Here is a 15,802-nt window from a genome sequence, read left to right as displayed (position 1 = left end):
TCTCTCTCTCTCTCTCTCTCTCTCTCTCTCTCTCTCTCTCTCTCTCCCTCTCTCTCTTTCTCTCTTATGCATACAGCTTTTTTTCTGCCTGCAGGCCAGAAGACAGCACCAGATATCATTACAGACAGTTGTGAGCCGCCATGTGGGTTCTGGGAATTGAACTCAGGTCCTCTGGAAGAGCAAGCAGTGCTCTTAACCTCTAGGCTACCTCTCCAGCCCCTTTACTCCAATTTTAATGACTAACGTTAAGTCTCAAATTACACAACATTCCTGTCTGTCTGTCTGTCTGTCTGTCTGTGTCTGTTTATCTATCTATTTATCCATCCATCCACCCATCCACCCATCCACCCACCTATTTATCTACCTACCTACCTGTTGAGGATTTTAGCAGAGCCTTTGTATTTTGCTTGAATCTGGAAAACTGGCACTTCAGCTTTGAGCTAGCCCTTGGTCAGTGATGGTTACCTGAGATTTTATGAGTTTATCTCTTTGAAAATTTCTCTGAGCCTTTGCATATCTTAATTCAGAGACAGGCCTGGTAAACCAGGAAGTCTCCTGTGGCTGGGAATTGCTTAGGTGATGGGTCTTTCAAGATAGGTTACATAAAAAAACAATTGTTATGTGGAAATTGACTTGTTAGAGGTGCCTTTCCTGTAACAATAAAAAGAGCTTCAAGGAGGCTGTTGGTGCTCCATCCTTGAGAGGCTGATCCCCCTCCCTGCTGCCAAGAAGCCTAAATTCATCCTGCAGTGGCTGTCTTTCTTTGAGCAATCATCCTGTGTAACCCACCAACGCTGACGTCTATCTATTATCCATCACCCTTCTTTCTGTCTAGCAACCCATCTTGGTAGATGTGGCTGACAGATTGAATGCAAGTTCGAGAGGCTGCAACAGACCTTAGAGGTCTTAGAATTGGGGGGGGGCAGAAATGCAAATAGAGTCTATTGATAAGATGATGAACTCCCAATTAGCCACAGTTAAGGAACATGGACAGAGGGTCTGGGTCTGGGTGGGCAGGAAGGTGTATGGGCATTGCAGTGGAGGGGGTCTTGTCAGCGCCTTGCGGGTAAGGTCAGGGCAGAGCTAAACTGAAACCTCAGGGACAAAGCAGGAGTTCTTTGCCTGTTGGTCCTAGACACACACACACACACACACACACACACACACACACACACACCAGAAGACAGGTTGGCAGGGCTAGGTAGCCATCACTTTATGGGGTACAGGTGAAAGGGTTACAACCTTCCTGCAGTCTGATATGTTAAATGAGTTCTTGGGCCTGATTTCTCTGATATGATTTTAATACACCCATATGCCCCTATAGTCTCAGTTCGGCCCTGTCAATGTGTAGGGTGGCTCCCTCTCAATTACCAGAAGTAAGCCACTTGTCAGTCTGCTGCATGGGTGGTGACCGGCATGGAGCTGTTTATCACCCTCCATCCTCTAAATGGAGTCACAGCTGCTTGTATGTGGAGCCTCTCAGAGCAAGATACCGAGGCTGTCAGGGTGATGTTGTCTAGGGTTGCAGGTGTGAACTCTTTCTCCTCCAACTTAAGAGTAAAATGATTTTGGCATTAGCCGTGGTGTATTGAAAGCAGAAAACACACATACGCACACGCACACGTACATGCATGCATGTGCACACTCATAGGTAGACTTCTCAGTAGGGCCCATGTACCAAGACCTGGAATCTGAGTCCATCTGGCAAGCAAAGGCTGTCGTGTGTTTGGGGATGGGAGAGCCCTCTCTCCCCTAGATTGTCTGGTTTGGGCAATTGAGGGGATTGTGTACTCTTCACAAAGCAAGGGAAGCTGTCCAGTTCCCATCACAGGAACCTGTCCCCACGTGGGAGATTTGAAAGTACCACAAAACAATTTCCCCTAGTGAAGAGAGGGGAAAACCCACCAAGACTTTGCCTTGGAGAGGGAGAAGAAACCAAAGCCAATCATTTTCAGTGTTTAAGGGAAAGACTCATTGATCTAAGTGGAGTCTCTTTGGCCCTCAGCCCCTCAACACAGTCTGAAAACCCCACGTAGAACTGAGCCAAGCCTGGCCTCAAGTCCTCTCTTCCCATCAGTGGGAAATGCTCACCCAAAGAGAGATGGGGATTCACACAAAAAGTCCATCTCAGATAGACACTCCATCTTCCTCCCATCAGTCCGTCACAAACTGAGGACCAGAGAGGTAAAGCCAGTAACTCAAGCTCACACAGCGAGGACATGGCCCAATTGGGAGAAATAGCATGGGCTTTCCTAGCAGGCCTTACTCTGTATTCATTTATTTCTTCATCCGGTTAGAAGAATTCCCTAGCCCCTCTCCAAGATGGTACCAATGCTGGGATGCTACAGGCCACCCTTGCCTTGCCTTTATATTCTAGTTGAGTGTTGGGGATGGGGAAGGAGGAGGCTGAATGAATAAGGGACCAGGAGAAATTAGAAAGTGGAAAACAGAAAGAGGGAGTCAGCAAATCCAAGGTCAGCCTGGGCTCCAAGGTGAGATCCAGGCCAGAACCATCTAACTAAAGGCTAAAGGCACTGTCTCATCCCATAAAAGATGAGAGAAAGATGGAGAGGAGAGAGAAAGGAAAGAACAAATGAGAGAGGGGAGGGAGGAAAGAAAAAGGAGGAAGGAGGGAGGGAGGGAGGAGGGAGAGAGGGAAGTGGGAGAAGGGGTAGATGGGAGGAGAAAGGAGGGAGGGAGAGACAGAGGGGGAGGGAAGGAAGAGAGAGGAGGAGGAGTATGGAGGGAGAGAGGAAAGAGGGAGAGAGGGAGGAAGGAAGGAGCAGGGAAGGAGGAGGAGCAAGAGGGAGGAAGGAGGAGGGCGATGGGAGGAAGGAGTGCAAGGAAGAGTGACAGTAGAGAGGGGGACATCCCAGGACTTGGAGGTGCCTGATAATGTTTTGGGGACAGCTGATCTCTGGGAGGTCAAGGGTAGAGGTGAAGGATGGGCTAGTTAGCTGGAAGCACCTCTGAGCCCCTGAAATGGAGGGTTAATCCCATAGGGCAAGAGTAAGACCACCACAATTTTTGAGCCAAATTTGAAGCAAGTTTTATTAAATACTGGCCAGGACAATGGACGCTGGCCAGGTCCATACTGGGATTCCTAGAGAATGGCTCTCCCCAAATTCCATTAGTTAGGAACTTATCAAGGCAAACCCCACAGGCTAATCCAATCAGGGACAAGCATCCATCCTGACACACATGTGACACACACATGTGACCAAACATATCCTGTGCATTTGGGGCAACCAAGCTTTTTTGTATTTTTTTTTTTTTAAGAATCATGTATTATAATTTATGTATGTGAGTACACTGTGTCTTCAGACACTCCAGAAGACGGCATCAGATCCCATTACACATGGTTGTGAGCCACCACGTGGTTGCTGGGAATTGAACTCAGTAACTCTGGGAGAGCAGTCAGTGCTCTTAACTGCTGAGCCATCTCTCTAGCCAATCTTTTTTTTTTTTTTTTTTTTTACAGAAGCAAAAACACATGATTTATTATCCTACATGAACAACAACCCCCAATATTCCAGGAAGCTATCTGTCCTCGGGCAAGTGGGGCTTACTGGTTAGAGGCATTTTTGCTTTATAGATCTCTTAAGCACAGTAGTTTAAACTTGAAACATAACTTTAGCCCTCACAGAGGAAGCCGAAACTGGAAAGGAACCAAGAGGAAGCCTCAGCCTGCTTCCCCTGGCCAGCTGTGCGCTTTCTCAAAATAAACCCGGTATTTTCATGTTTTTAAAAACTCATAGGAAGGCATGGCCATGCAGGTCGGTTGGTAGATTGCTTGCTCAGCATTTGGGAAGCCCTGAGATAGACCCTGCCCCCCCCTGCACAAGCTGGCGAGCCAGTACACACCTGCAATCCCAGCATGCAGGGGAAGCAGGATCTAGAAGATCCAAGGTCATCTTCCATTGCCTAGCAACTTCGAGGCCAGAGAAGGCAGCCGCCGGCAGGACTTTATAGAGAGCAACCGGAGTCACCCAACAGCCAGGCCCTGACTCTGCCTGGGAAGAGGAGGCGTTTAACTCTCAGGAAATGAGGACAGATGACAGAAATTCTAAGTGAAAATGCTCCTATACTCCACTGACCCTCAAGGGGGCACTATGGTGGAGGGTGGGATAACAGCAGCCCAGGCACACATAGTGTGAGGAAGATGGATGGGAGGAACACAGGTATTTGGGGCAGGATCCAGCTAGAAAAACAGGCAGGGACAGGTCAAAGTCAATACCAGGCACCTCACCTCACTTTGACTTGGTCCATGGAGATGCATCCCTGCATCCCTGCAACCTCAAGGCAAGAGGACCACATCAGCCAAGGGCTGGGAGGGGGCTGCTGCAGATGGAACCCAGATGTGGATGTCTCTCTGTCTCTCTCTGTCTCTGTCTCTGTCTCTCTCTCCTTCACACACGCACGCACACACACACACACACACACACACACACACACGCACGCACGCACGCACGCACGTATTTCTGGGAGTGCGAGCAGAAACCAGAAGAGGGCATCAAGTGTTCTCTATCAATCTAGTATTGCCACCAGGCTTGGCTTGAACATCATTACTACCACTGTGTGGTCATAACCATTTTCCTGATCCCTTTGTGTTACTCCACCACACACTCACTGCATGGTCCACGGGCATGGCTAATCCACTGTAGGGCTATCTGGGCTGAGTCAGTAGCTGCCCCAGTTAAGAGCATAGGAGTAAGGGTGGGACAGGGTCCTGCAGCCAGAGAGCTCTGGGTTCAAATTCTAGCCCCTGTGCATATCAGCAGCTGATTCATTCCTAAAGTTTCAGTAGCGTAGGTAACAACACCTGGGTCTGAGGCGGAAGGAGTGGGCTCCTGGGTGTTTGACAGCTGTTCAGAGCTGCTCACCTGTTACCCACAGGGCACTCCTTGGTCGATAGACCCAGACTGGAGGGATCAGGAACCTAGGAGATACTTCCTCCTGCCTTCATCACTGATTCACGCGAAGGAGAAGTTAGTGGAGGGCAAACATGCCCTGGAATCTCTCCCTCTTTTCTGCTTCTTACCCAGTTTCAGTAATAGAAAATTTGTTCAGAAGACCCTCAGACATGTGGGCCTCCTCTTACCTTAAGGCCCACAGATGTGGCTGCCTGAGGCCCCTTCTGCCTATCCCAGCCTTGAGTCCTGTGTCTTTACCTACGTGGTGACCACATAGCCACAAGGGAAGCACAACTCTGCTACGTCCTGTCTTCCCCATCAGCATATCTTAGTCCTATGCCTGGGCTTGTCACTCTGGCAACATCCCCCCAACCCCTGCTTCCTTCCCCTCCCACACTATCCTGATAGTCTGGCAGCCACCCATGAGACACTGACATCCTCTCAGTAGTGAGTCACGGTGTCACAGACACAGACATGGGTGTCCTTCCACAATAGATTCACAAGTAACATTAGCATCTTCGGGCTCATTGGCTAGAGTTTACCAACTAACCCTAACTTCCCTTGGTAGAACGGACACTGGCCTTCCTGGGTCCTGTAATACCAATCTTAAGTACTGATAGGAGCTCTTGGGTCACACTCCACACTTCAAACAGGGTTCAGAGTGTCTGAGAAAGAATTCGAAGAAGCCGTGGAGCTCAAAGTCCTCACGGAAGGTAGAGGTTGAGAGCTGGCTGAGAGCCAGTACAGAGGCAGAGGCATTGAGGTGGCCCGCTAAGATACTCAGAAGCTGATGGGAGGGGGCGTTGGAGGCCAGTGAGGCAAGACAAGGACCTGGCCACAATCCAAGTTCTCTTAAGCTACCCACCAAGATGGCTGTAGTATTAGGTGGCCTTCCTTCTGTGAGGTCCAGTGGAGAATGTTGTAGTCCCTTACTTTCCAGGTCTGGTGTGTTCTATAAGTTCATGGTAATTTTCTGTTAGGTTTGGTTTGGTTTGGTTTTTTTCCTCTTTGAGTTTGTAGCCCAAGTTAGCTTCAATCAGTTAGTGGTTAAGTGTCTTAGTCAGGGTTTCTATTCCTGCACAAACATCATGACCAAGAAGCAAGTTGGGGAGGAAAGGGTTTATTCAGCTTACACTTCCATACTGCTGTTCATCCCCAAAGGAAGTCAGAACTGGAACTCAAGCAGGTCAGGAAGCAGAAGCTGATGAAGAGGCCATGGAAGGGTGTTACTTACTGGCTTGCTTCCCCTGGCTTGCTCAGCTTGCTTTCTTATAGAATCCAAGACTACCAGCCCGGGGATGGCACCACCCACAATGGGCCCTGTCCCCTTCATCACTAATTGAGAAATGCCTTACAGCTGGATCTCATGAGACATTTCCTCAAGGGAGGCTCCTTTCTCTGTGATAACTTCAGTTTGTGTCAAGTTGACACAAAACCAGCCAGTACATTAAGGATGACCTTGAACAACTCCTCCTCCTTCTGGTTTTTCAAGACAGGGTTTTTCTGTTTAGCCCTGGCTGTCCTGGAACTCACTCTGTAGATCTGACTGGCCTCAATCTTACAGAGATCCACCTGCCTCTGTCTCCTAAGTACTGGGATTAGAGGTGTGAACCACCACCACCACCACCACCAAACGGCAACTTTGAACTTCTAATCCTCCTGCCTCTACCTCCAGAGTGCTGGGATTACGGTTGCGCGCCGCAATACCCCATTTTATTTGTTGGTGAGGGTTGAACCCAGGGTTTCATACATGCTAGGTAAGCACTCTTGTTTGAGTTACATCTCCAGATTAACATGGCTGATGTCTTACCCCTTTCTGATTTACCTTGTAGTTCCTCTGCAAGACTCTCTCCCAGGCATGAAAAAGGGGTTTATCATTCTGTGCCTTGCTTCTCTTGCTGAACAAGGTGGTGTCTGTGTGTGCGCAGTAAGATTCTGCCATCTGGCCAGAGCATTTGCTCAATAGAGAGAGGGAGCTGCTACTTTGTAACTACTCTAGACAAAGGCACAGGCTTTCAAAGCTGATGTCCGCAGACCATCCAAGTGCGGACCACAAGAGGAGTCTGCACATCTTCTCAGGGACAACTAAATTCATGGGAGTCTAAACCAACCAGGGTACCCCTGCTCCCTTAAGATAGCTCAGGCTCAGGGGGGCTCCTCCCTAGGGAAAGTTGGCTTTGTGGTGGAAGAGGCCAAGTCACTTCAGTGTCTAGAGGTCTGGAGAACTATGGCTGCTATTGGAGTCACGGAGAGCCTGCCCAGGAGGAAAACTGGCAAAGTGAGTGAGCGTAGCCCAGCCAGGGGCAGGAGAGAAACCAGGCTCTGAAGATATCTTCAAGCCACCAAAGAGGCAAGCCGGGAGCCAAGCTCCCCTCACCCTACCCCCGCCACACCCCCAATTTCCAGCCATCCCTTGCTTCTTTTCTCCTTTTTCTCTTTCCTTTCTTTTAGTCATTTTCTTGTCTCAGACTTAGACACCATCATGCCCAGCCTGGACATCTTTCTCAGTAGATTTTAAAAATAAATAAAGTGACGGTTTTAAGTTCATTATGAGCCCCATCTCTAGCACAGTTTCCTGCTCTCGCACCCCCCACCCCCACTAAAATGAGCATTTCAACTGTGGGGATTTGATCCAGAGCCCATAGCGGGGACTTCTTTGTACTCTGCCTCACTGGGGTTTTAAGAAAACTTCTGTCTTGTTATGCTGAGTCATAAGCTGGAGGGTGTGGGCGGTTCTGGTTCCCTCAGTCCTGAGGTTGGAAACACAGCTATTCACACAAGAATAACAGATGTTCTTTAAAACAGTTGTTGCCAGGCAAATAGCAGCCGGACCTGCTGGATGGGATACCTTTTGCCAACCTATGTTCTGTTAGCAATGCTACATCAGCTCGGCCAACCATGGGGACCTTGGTGACCCCTGAAGGAGACCCTCTTATAGTGGGGCTCCCTCCAGGACCCTGAATTAGTCACAAATCACACCCAAAGACTGGTTTTCACAGAGAGACCTTTTATTAAGCGGTGAAGAAAAGTTAAAGTGGCTGTTTTCTGACTCAGACAGAAAAACAGCAGCAAATGACCTTGCAGGTGTAATTTATAAGAATCGAGAAAAGAGGAGATCTGTGTTAGAATAGGCTGGGTGCCTTGGTATGTTTTGATTGGATGTATTGGGTGAACCAAAGAGGGCCTTTTTTTTTTTTTTTTTTTTTTTTAGTTTTTTGAGACAGGGTTTCCTTGACTGTCCTGGAACTCACTCTGTAGACCAGGCTGGCCTTGAACTCAGAAATCCTCCTGCCTCTGCCTCCCAAATGCTGGGATTAAAGGCATGCGCCACCACTGCCCGGCTTCAAAGAGGGCCTTTGATTGCTGGACTTCAATACTTTGATAGGGGACCTTGGTAGTCAGCCTAAGGAGGAGAAACTTGCCAAATAAGGGAAGAGACTTTGGGGTCTAGCTTTAGGGATGTAATCTAACAGGTTTTTTGTTTTTTGTTTTTTTGTTTTTAGCAAGGCAGAGAGAATGTGGGGAAAGGGGAAGGCCTGCCAGAGCCATGTTTGCCAGGTCTAGGCTAGCTAGAGTCCCTTCAATGCCAATAGCTGCAGGGATGAAGGTAGGCTGGGTCAGTTTGAGCCAAAAAGGATACCCAGCAAAGCCATCCCTCAAACCCTAGTCCCCCTTCCATGTTCATATGGGAAGCTGATCTTCCAAGATCTTCTGGCTCTTGAATCTGCCACTAATGAACACTCTTTAGCTGCAGCAGCTAAGGAAAGTTCTGAGGTTTGTAATTAGGCCGGTGGTTCTGGGAGGGAGAGAGATCATGGAATTTATAAATGTTGCTACAATGTGTTTCCCCAGAGGTGGAGCCTGAGTCAGGGGCTCTTATGAAAGTTGTTTTTTAAGAGGGCTCTTTGGAGGAAGTTTCTAGAGAAAGAAACCAGGCCTGGGATGAGACAAAGTACTGGAACATCTATCACCCTGGTCTCAGGAGAAATGTGGGGTGTGATGCCACCCAGACAGTCCAGCCCAATGATGTCCTTAGCGCTGGGGAGAATGGCTAGCCAAGAGAGGCTTCCAAAGGATGGCCCCGGAGCCTGAGCTGTTATGCAGCAAGAGATCCCAAAGAAAGCACAATGGACAAGAAACAGCAGGCCAAGCCCCAGCACCCACCCAGTGCAACAAGACTGCAACTCCCCCCACCCTTAAATCCTGTTGTTGTTGGAGCCCATAATGGGCTTGGTTCTAGGGGACACCTGAACCAAGGTACCACCAGAGGGTACCACTGAATCTGAAATGGGGCAGGGCTGAACCTAGAGGCCTCATAGCTTAGTTGGGGGAAAACACAGCATCAGAGGGCTGAGCTCTGACCTTGGTCCAGAAAGACCAGAGTTTAAGGGAGAGGAGTGTCACCATTAGAAAGATCAAAAGGGTCCTTTACAGCAGAAAGGCACCAAGAGGAGGTCCTCAAGGCCAGGCCCTTTTGCAAGGGCTGGTCAAAAGCCAGCTGGTCCAGGAGACTAGACACCAGAGCGGGAGGCAGCAAGCTGCAGGACTTCAATGCTTGAGATGTCCCAGGACAGGGTAGAATCCAGGGGACAGACAGAGTGGGCTCCCCTAGCATGTGGGAGTCTTGCCTTTACAATGGGGCCGCCAGTAGTAACGCAGGCGCTTATTGTAGCTATTCAGGTTTTGCTTCAAGCACAAGGCCACCTCCTTGTCACAAGCACACAGTTGCCTTTCGCACCAGCTCCCGTTGTCAGCTGTGGGCAAAAGAAACAGGAACAGCTCAGCATCTGTCCCTTCCCGAGACTGCCTGTGGGGTGCAGAAGGGGTCCTGAAACCAACGTGGCCTGGTCATCTTTGGAGATAGCCTCTTTGATTGGATACTCTGTTACCTATTCTGACATCCGCTCACTGAACAACCGCTGAGCACCATTCGGGGGCTTATCCTAGAGGGAGAAAGCTGAGCCGGGTGAGCGGCCGCAGAGTGAATGAACGTGGCCAAGCAGAAATGTGGGGGATCTAAGCCTGTAGGAGGATTAGGCATGTCAAGGAGCCATCCCCAGCTCAGACCACCGCTCCTCCTGAAAGCCGGGGTAGCGAGCGTTTCCACAAGGAGAGCATCTGTGTTAGCTTCCGTGCGCGCGCAGTTCCATTAACCTTAATGTGAGGTGTTACAGGGCCTGATCATGGTAAAAGGAAACAAGACCATGTTAGGGGTGCCTATGGGTCCCTCATGAGAATGGGTGTGGCCAGCACCTCCTGAAGTTCTTCCTGTTGGCTTGGTCGGACAGATTACGGAGGAGGTCATGGCATTTCAGGGAGGTTAAACAGTGCTGAGCGCACGGCTGTTCAGTGATGGACCTGCTTTCTGGATACCAAAAGCCTGGAGATGTCCCCTTGGTCCTCTCGATACCTTCACCTCTGCTGCTCCTCACTGCCCACCCCACCGAGAGAGGAACAGCATCAGGTGTCAAGTGCTTTATGTAGTACCACACTGGGTCTATGGAGGCAGAGGAGGACAGGACTTCCCAGGTCCAGCCCTTGACCCACAACCCTGGGCACTCACCGCACTGGATAGTGCCCTGGGAGATGCTGTATTTGTAGTTGTCTGTCAGGATCTTGCATCCATCGATCTTCAGGTGGGCATAGCAACAATCATGCTTCTGACAACACCTACAGGGAGAGGCAGGCAGGGAGCACAACTGTTGGAGCCACTAGTCAACACAGGTCTCTGTCTCCCCTCGAACTCCCCAAATGCCCACCAGGGGTGATCAAAAACATTGAGGTTCCCTTGAGGTCGTGAGAGCTGCTGTTGGTCAAAGGTTCCCATGGTTGTTCCAGCTGCCTATTCTCTTTTAATCCCCGTGACTACCCCATGATGGGGTGCTGGGGTCACCCCCTTTCCACAGAGGAGGAAACAAAATTCTGGGGGTTGAGACACTTGGCCACGGTCGTGTGACCTCTCTGGCTGGCTCTCAAAATGATTGTGTAAACCCAGATGGGAACAGGCAAAGAGTTTGGGCTTTGGAATACATGTGTAATGGTAACAGGGGGTATGTTAGAGCTGTTAGAGCTTGGTATTCTGTGGAACCTTCTAGAAGGCCAGTTCCAAGAGGCTCGGAACCTGATTAGCACATAGCGTCCTAGCGTGGAGTACGTGCTCAGCAAAATGCATTTGCTAACTGAATCAGTGAGTATAGAAGGAAGGAGAGTCCCAAGTAAGCCAGGGAGGGGATTTACCAGTCTGTGGCATCTTTGGGTTGCCCTTTGCCACCAAGTCCACAGTGACAGCCGTAGGGCCAGTAGCTGAAGAAGGCTTTCTTCCCCGTCGTGTGTTTGACCATCTTGTTCAGGTTCAGGAGCCCTCCCTGGGTTGCAGTTATACCTGCCAAGCAGCCAATCAGTGAGGAAAGGGGTGCAGTGGGGTCCCAGGGGCCCACGGGTGGTGGGGGATGGGAGGGGAGGGTAGGGCAGAACAACTGTGCTGGGCCAAGCACGAGACTTGAAATGATAGCATTATCAAATAGCGACGATTGCTCCTGCCATTTAAAAGGTGTCGGCTTAGGTAGTGTAGCTTAGTGAGAGAGTACATACAAGCTTAACACGTTGTCAGTCCAGAGTTCTTTGTCCAGACTAAGAAGGTTAAATTAAAGAACACAGCGACAGGGACTGAGTCCTTAGTTCAGGTCTTTCATGTATTGATTTCCTGATTCCAGCCCTGTTACAAGATTTATCATTTTTTTAATTGCGGGGTGGGGGGCACATGCATACACATGAGCAAGCATGTGCTTGTGAGTGCGATGCCTTCAGAGACAAGGTCTGTCCTTAGCCTGAAGCTCACGAACTAAGCTAGACTGGCTAACCTGTGAGCCCAGGCTTCCTCCTGAACAAGCCACCACGCCTGGCACTTCCCACTCAAGTTCAGAGGGTCAAACGCGGGCTCTTAGGTTTTCGAGGCAAGAGCTTTACCAACTGGACTGTTCCCCAAGCCCAGGAATTCCATCTGTAACCCCCTCTTTACAAAGGAGCAAATGGAGCCCCACCCCACCCCGACTCACTCGAGGTCCTAGAAGGAAGAAAATGGAGCCAGAACCACAAGTGATGCCGACTGCTTTCTCTCTGTCTGTGAGCATTGATTTCCCACTAGGAACGGGAAGGAGAGACCTGACTCACCCTCCCTTCCACAGCCCTCCCACCCTTCATCTCTAGGGAAATCTGAGCTTCACAGCTGCCCGGTAGGTCTCCAGGGAGGCAGAGTGATTTAGAAATCGATGCCGTTCATTTCAAGCCTGGTAGCTGCCGGCTCGAATTGATCTTATGGGAAATCTGCTTTATTGAGAGAGAGGACCACATTATGTTAAATTAGGAGACATAAAACACATGGAGTCGATGGGTTCAGGGGAAAGTTGGGAGAAGCAGACAAGATGAAGACAACGCATCAAAAACACAGGGAGTGCAGGTCAGGTGTGGCCATGAGGCTTAGGGGAGACAGGGCTAAGCAGTCCATCCCTGGCCTGGTATCACAGTGGATTCTTTTAGGACCACGTAGTAAATATTAAGGAGAGGAGAGGTCCACCTCAGAGGAGTCTGGTGTGAGAGATGGGACCTGGAAGGCATTGGTGCAGTGGACAAACGAGATTATAATCAGGTGGCCCTGGGCTGCAATTAGAAGTGACTGGCTGTTTGTGGTGGAGGTGTCTCCCCCCCACCACACCCCCGTGTGAGAATCTGTGAGCATGCTTCTGTTTGGCACAGCGCTCCTGGGTGGTTAAAGGGAGGCCTTGCCAATCCTTGACTGTGTTAAGTGACCCCAGGTCCCTGAGAAACATCTAGAATTCCCATCTGGAATTAGAGGAAAATCTCAGATCCCACAATGAAGAACCCCAAAGGAATTAACTGCAAAGTCAGAATCCACCTTGGGTACCAACTGGAGATCTGAATTCAGAATCGGGCCTTGCATGGCCTCTCTGTCTCTTGTCTCTCCAAGCCCCTCCATCCCAGACAATTTTTTTTCCCCTCAGTAATGCAAGTTAGCCTTGAACTCATGGTTCTCCTATCTCAGTCTTCAGAATGCTGGTATTAGAGGTGTGAGCTAGTACAGCAGGCTGGCCCTCTATTTCTTTGCTTCAAAGCCCTTTTGGCTTCAACTCACAAAGTGGCACTTAGGCACTCAACTCCCTCCCCGAAGAGGGCAGCTTTTCCTTGCTCATCATTTGGTAGAAGCAAACTCAGCAAACCCAAGGGGTGTATACCAAAGTTTGTCAGAGACGCCTGTCTCAACAGCTCTTCCCAGCCTTAGATTTCCCCCATCGTTCCATGCCCAGCATGCCCAGGGGTGAGGAATAGTGACCAGAAGAGACACAGTTGCCATTTTGATGCTCAGCTCTCATGTACACCTGGTAACTCTTTTCTCACTAGGGGTTCTGCAGTGGTCCAGAGGATGCTGTGATCCGCTGAGCAGGTGAGGACATGAAGAGATTGAATGGCTTGGCTTAGGATGTGCTGCCAGGGGGTGGTGGAGGGATGTAGCTCCATCAAGAAGAGTGCCTCTGTGTTACCTTGTCTCTGTGGTGAAGGATGGATTTCTGTAGCTCCAGTGTATAATTTGCTAAGTGGCTTCACTGTAACACCGGGAAGTGACTCTCTCAAGGGTGTGGCGACCCTGGCTGTCCTAGAACTCACAGTACAGACTAGGCTGGCATCAAACTCAGAGATCCATCTGCCTCTGCCTCCTGAGTGCTGGGATTAAAGGCATACATCACCACTGCCCAGCTATAAAATCAATTTTAAAAACATGAAAGATCTTTATAAAATCGTGTGTTTTGAGATGGACGAAGAAAACGAAAGCCAATTTACAAGCAGCCACATTTTTACATCTGATTGTCTAGGGAGTGAATAGAAAATGTCCCCAGATCCCCTCCCTGCCAATGAGAGAGGGATCCTCTTCCCAGAATGCTACAGTCTCCCCCAGCTCTCTGACCGAAGCCAGAAGCCAGTGTCCTAGGTGCCTGGCAACCACTGATGGCTCCTGGCTGGTGGTGGAAGTGTTGGGGACTGGAGTTCCAGTGTCCCCAGAATCAGAGCCGCCCAGCCTAGGGTGGAAAACTCAGGATCTATCTCCAGTCCCTTCCTCCTCAGCCCCACACCTGTCCTCACTCACCGGCCAGCAGCAGCCCACACAGCAGGGCGAGTCTCATGGTTCCAGCCCAGAGCAAGGCAGGCAGCCCCTTATGTTAGTCCCCCACGCATCCTACCCAACCCACGTGCCTCTTGCTTCCTCTTTTCTAGAATTCTTGGCTTATGGGTTTTTTGTTTTGTTTTTGAAGTATTGGCTCTGCCCCAGATATTTTTAATAATAATAATGATAAATCATGTATCTAGAATGGGAGATTTGTCAAGCAGCTTCAAGGTCTAGGTGATGAAAACCAAAGCCTCCGACAAGCTAGGCAAGCTCCCTGTCACTGAGCCACAACATAGCTCCATAGTGGAAAACCTGAAAAACATGGGAGCTGAAATTGAGGATCATGTGTGAAGACAGGAAACACAATTAGCATTTTGGTTTATGTCCTTGTGGTACTCTATCTATCCATCTGTCTGTCTGTCTGTCTGTCCGTCCGTCCGTCCGTCCATCCATCCATCCATCCATCCATCTATCTATCTATCTATCCATCCATTTATCCATCTATCTATCTATCTATCTATCTATCTATCTATCTATCTATCTATCTATCTATCTAACTATCCATCTATATATACATATCAATTATCTATTCATCTATCTACATATCTTCTATCTTCATTAATCTATTATATAGCTAATATCATAAATATCTATTACCAATAGTCTATCGTCAATCATTTACCATCTACATAATTGTTATCTGTCTGTCTGTTCATCTGTTTGTATATCTATTTATTGCCAACCAATCTAACATTTAACATCTTTCTATCTCCTATTATTCTAACATCTATCAATCTATCTACTTACCTACTGTCTATCAGTCTATTGCCTGCTTCCATATAGCTTTTCTCTTCCTGCCTCCATGCTTTCACCCTACCGTACCATGTTCTGTGCAGTACTAAGGAGCTCATCCGCCACCCTGCCCAGACAAAATCTCATGGAACCCAGGCTGGCCTCAAACGATTCATTTAGTCAAACATGACCTTGAACTTCCAGTCCTCTCTCACGTCCCAGGTTCTAGATTCACAGCTGTATATCATCATGCCCAGTTTGTGTGCTGCCAGGCTTGGCACCCAGGGTCTCATGCATACTAGGCCAGCAGTCTCGCAGCTGAGCCCCAGCCTCGGCCTCAGTCTTGTCTGATTTATTGAAGCTAGGTGCACACGTTTCTGTTGTTCAGTGCTCTTTAGCAGGAGCTTTGGAAAGCAGCGTTGCAGCCTGCCTTACCACTGTATGCTGAGTCTCTCGAGGATAGCCACGTAGTCCTCTGACCATCTATTACCATTCAGATTCAAGGAAAGAACTGTCCCAATATCTCAGCTCACGGAGCCCACAAGGGGCAATAGCTAGATGTGAGCTGAGACACTGGGACACCTCTTTCCCTGAACTGGAGCTTGTGTTGACAGCTTAGCCTGCAGATGATCTTCCCCAAGTTTACTTGACAGGATCCCAATGTGACAAATGGGTGGGACCAAGCTGATGAGGGTTGAGTGGAGGTGGGTTCTTCCATGTTTGTAGGTGACTGCTGGGGACAATGCCCAGTAGTGTTCCCTGATTCAAACCAATCAATTCATCCAAAAAGTGTGCCAGCAGGAGTCACTCTAGGGACACTTGTGTCATTATTGTTGATCCTTCTCTCCCTTCCTTGCTCCCTCCCTTCCTCCCTTGCTCCTTCTCTCTCTCTCTCTCTCTCTCTCTCTCTCTCTCTCTC

General features: G+C 49.2%; 1 protein-coding gene across 1 annotated transcript; it reads right to left on the bottom strand.

Moving 5' to 3' along the window:
* Positions 1-8,125: 8,125 nt before the first annotated feature.
* Pla2g2d (phospholipase A2 group IID) lies at positions 8,126-14,185 on the bottom strand. The gene is made up of 4 exons (XM_021161094.1): positions 14,071-14,185; positions 11,151-11,295; positions 10,477-10,583; positions 8,126-9,667 (listed from the first exon to the last, which is right to left on the bottom strand). The coding sequence occupies exons 1-4, from the start codon at positions 14,105-14,107 to the stop codon at positions 9,522-9,524; spliced, it is 435 nt and encodes a 144-aa protein (XP_021016753.1). The 5' UTR covers positions 14,108-14,185; the 3' UTR covers positions 8,126-9,521.
* Between the last annotated feature and the right edge of the window lie 1,617 nt (positions 14,186-15,802).

The sequence above is a fragment of the Mus caroli genome, chromosome 4 (genome assembly GCF_900094665.2).
Source record: "Mus caroli chromosome 4, CAROLI_EIJ_v1.1, whole genome shotgun sequence".
Lineage (NCBI taxonomy): Eukaryota > Metazoa > Chordata > Mammalia > Rodentia > Muridae > Mus > Mus caroli.
The sequence above is the reverse complement of the archived record's forward strand: the minus strand, read 5'-3'. Positions and strand labels throughout refer to the sequence as shown.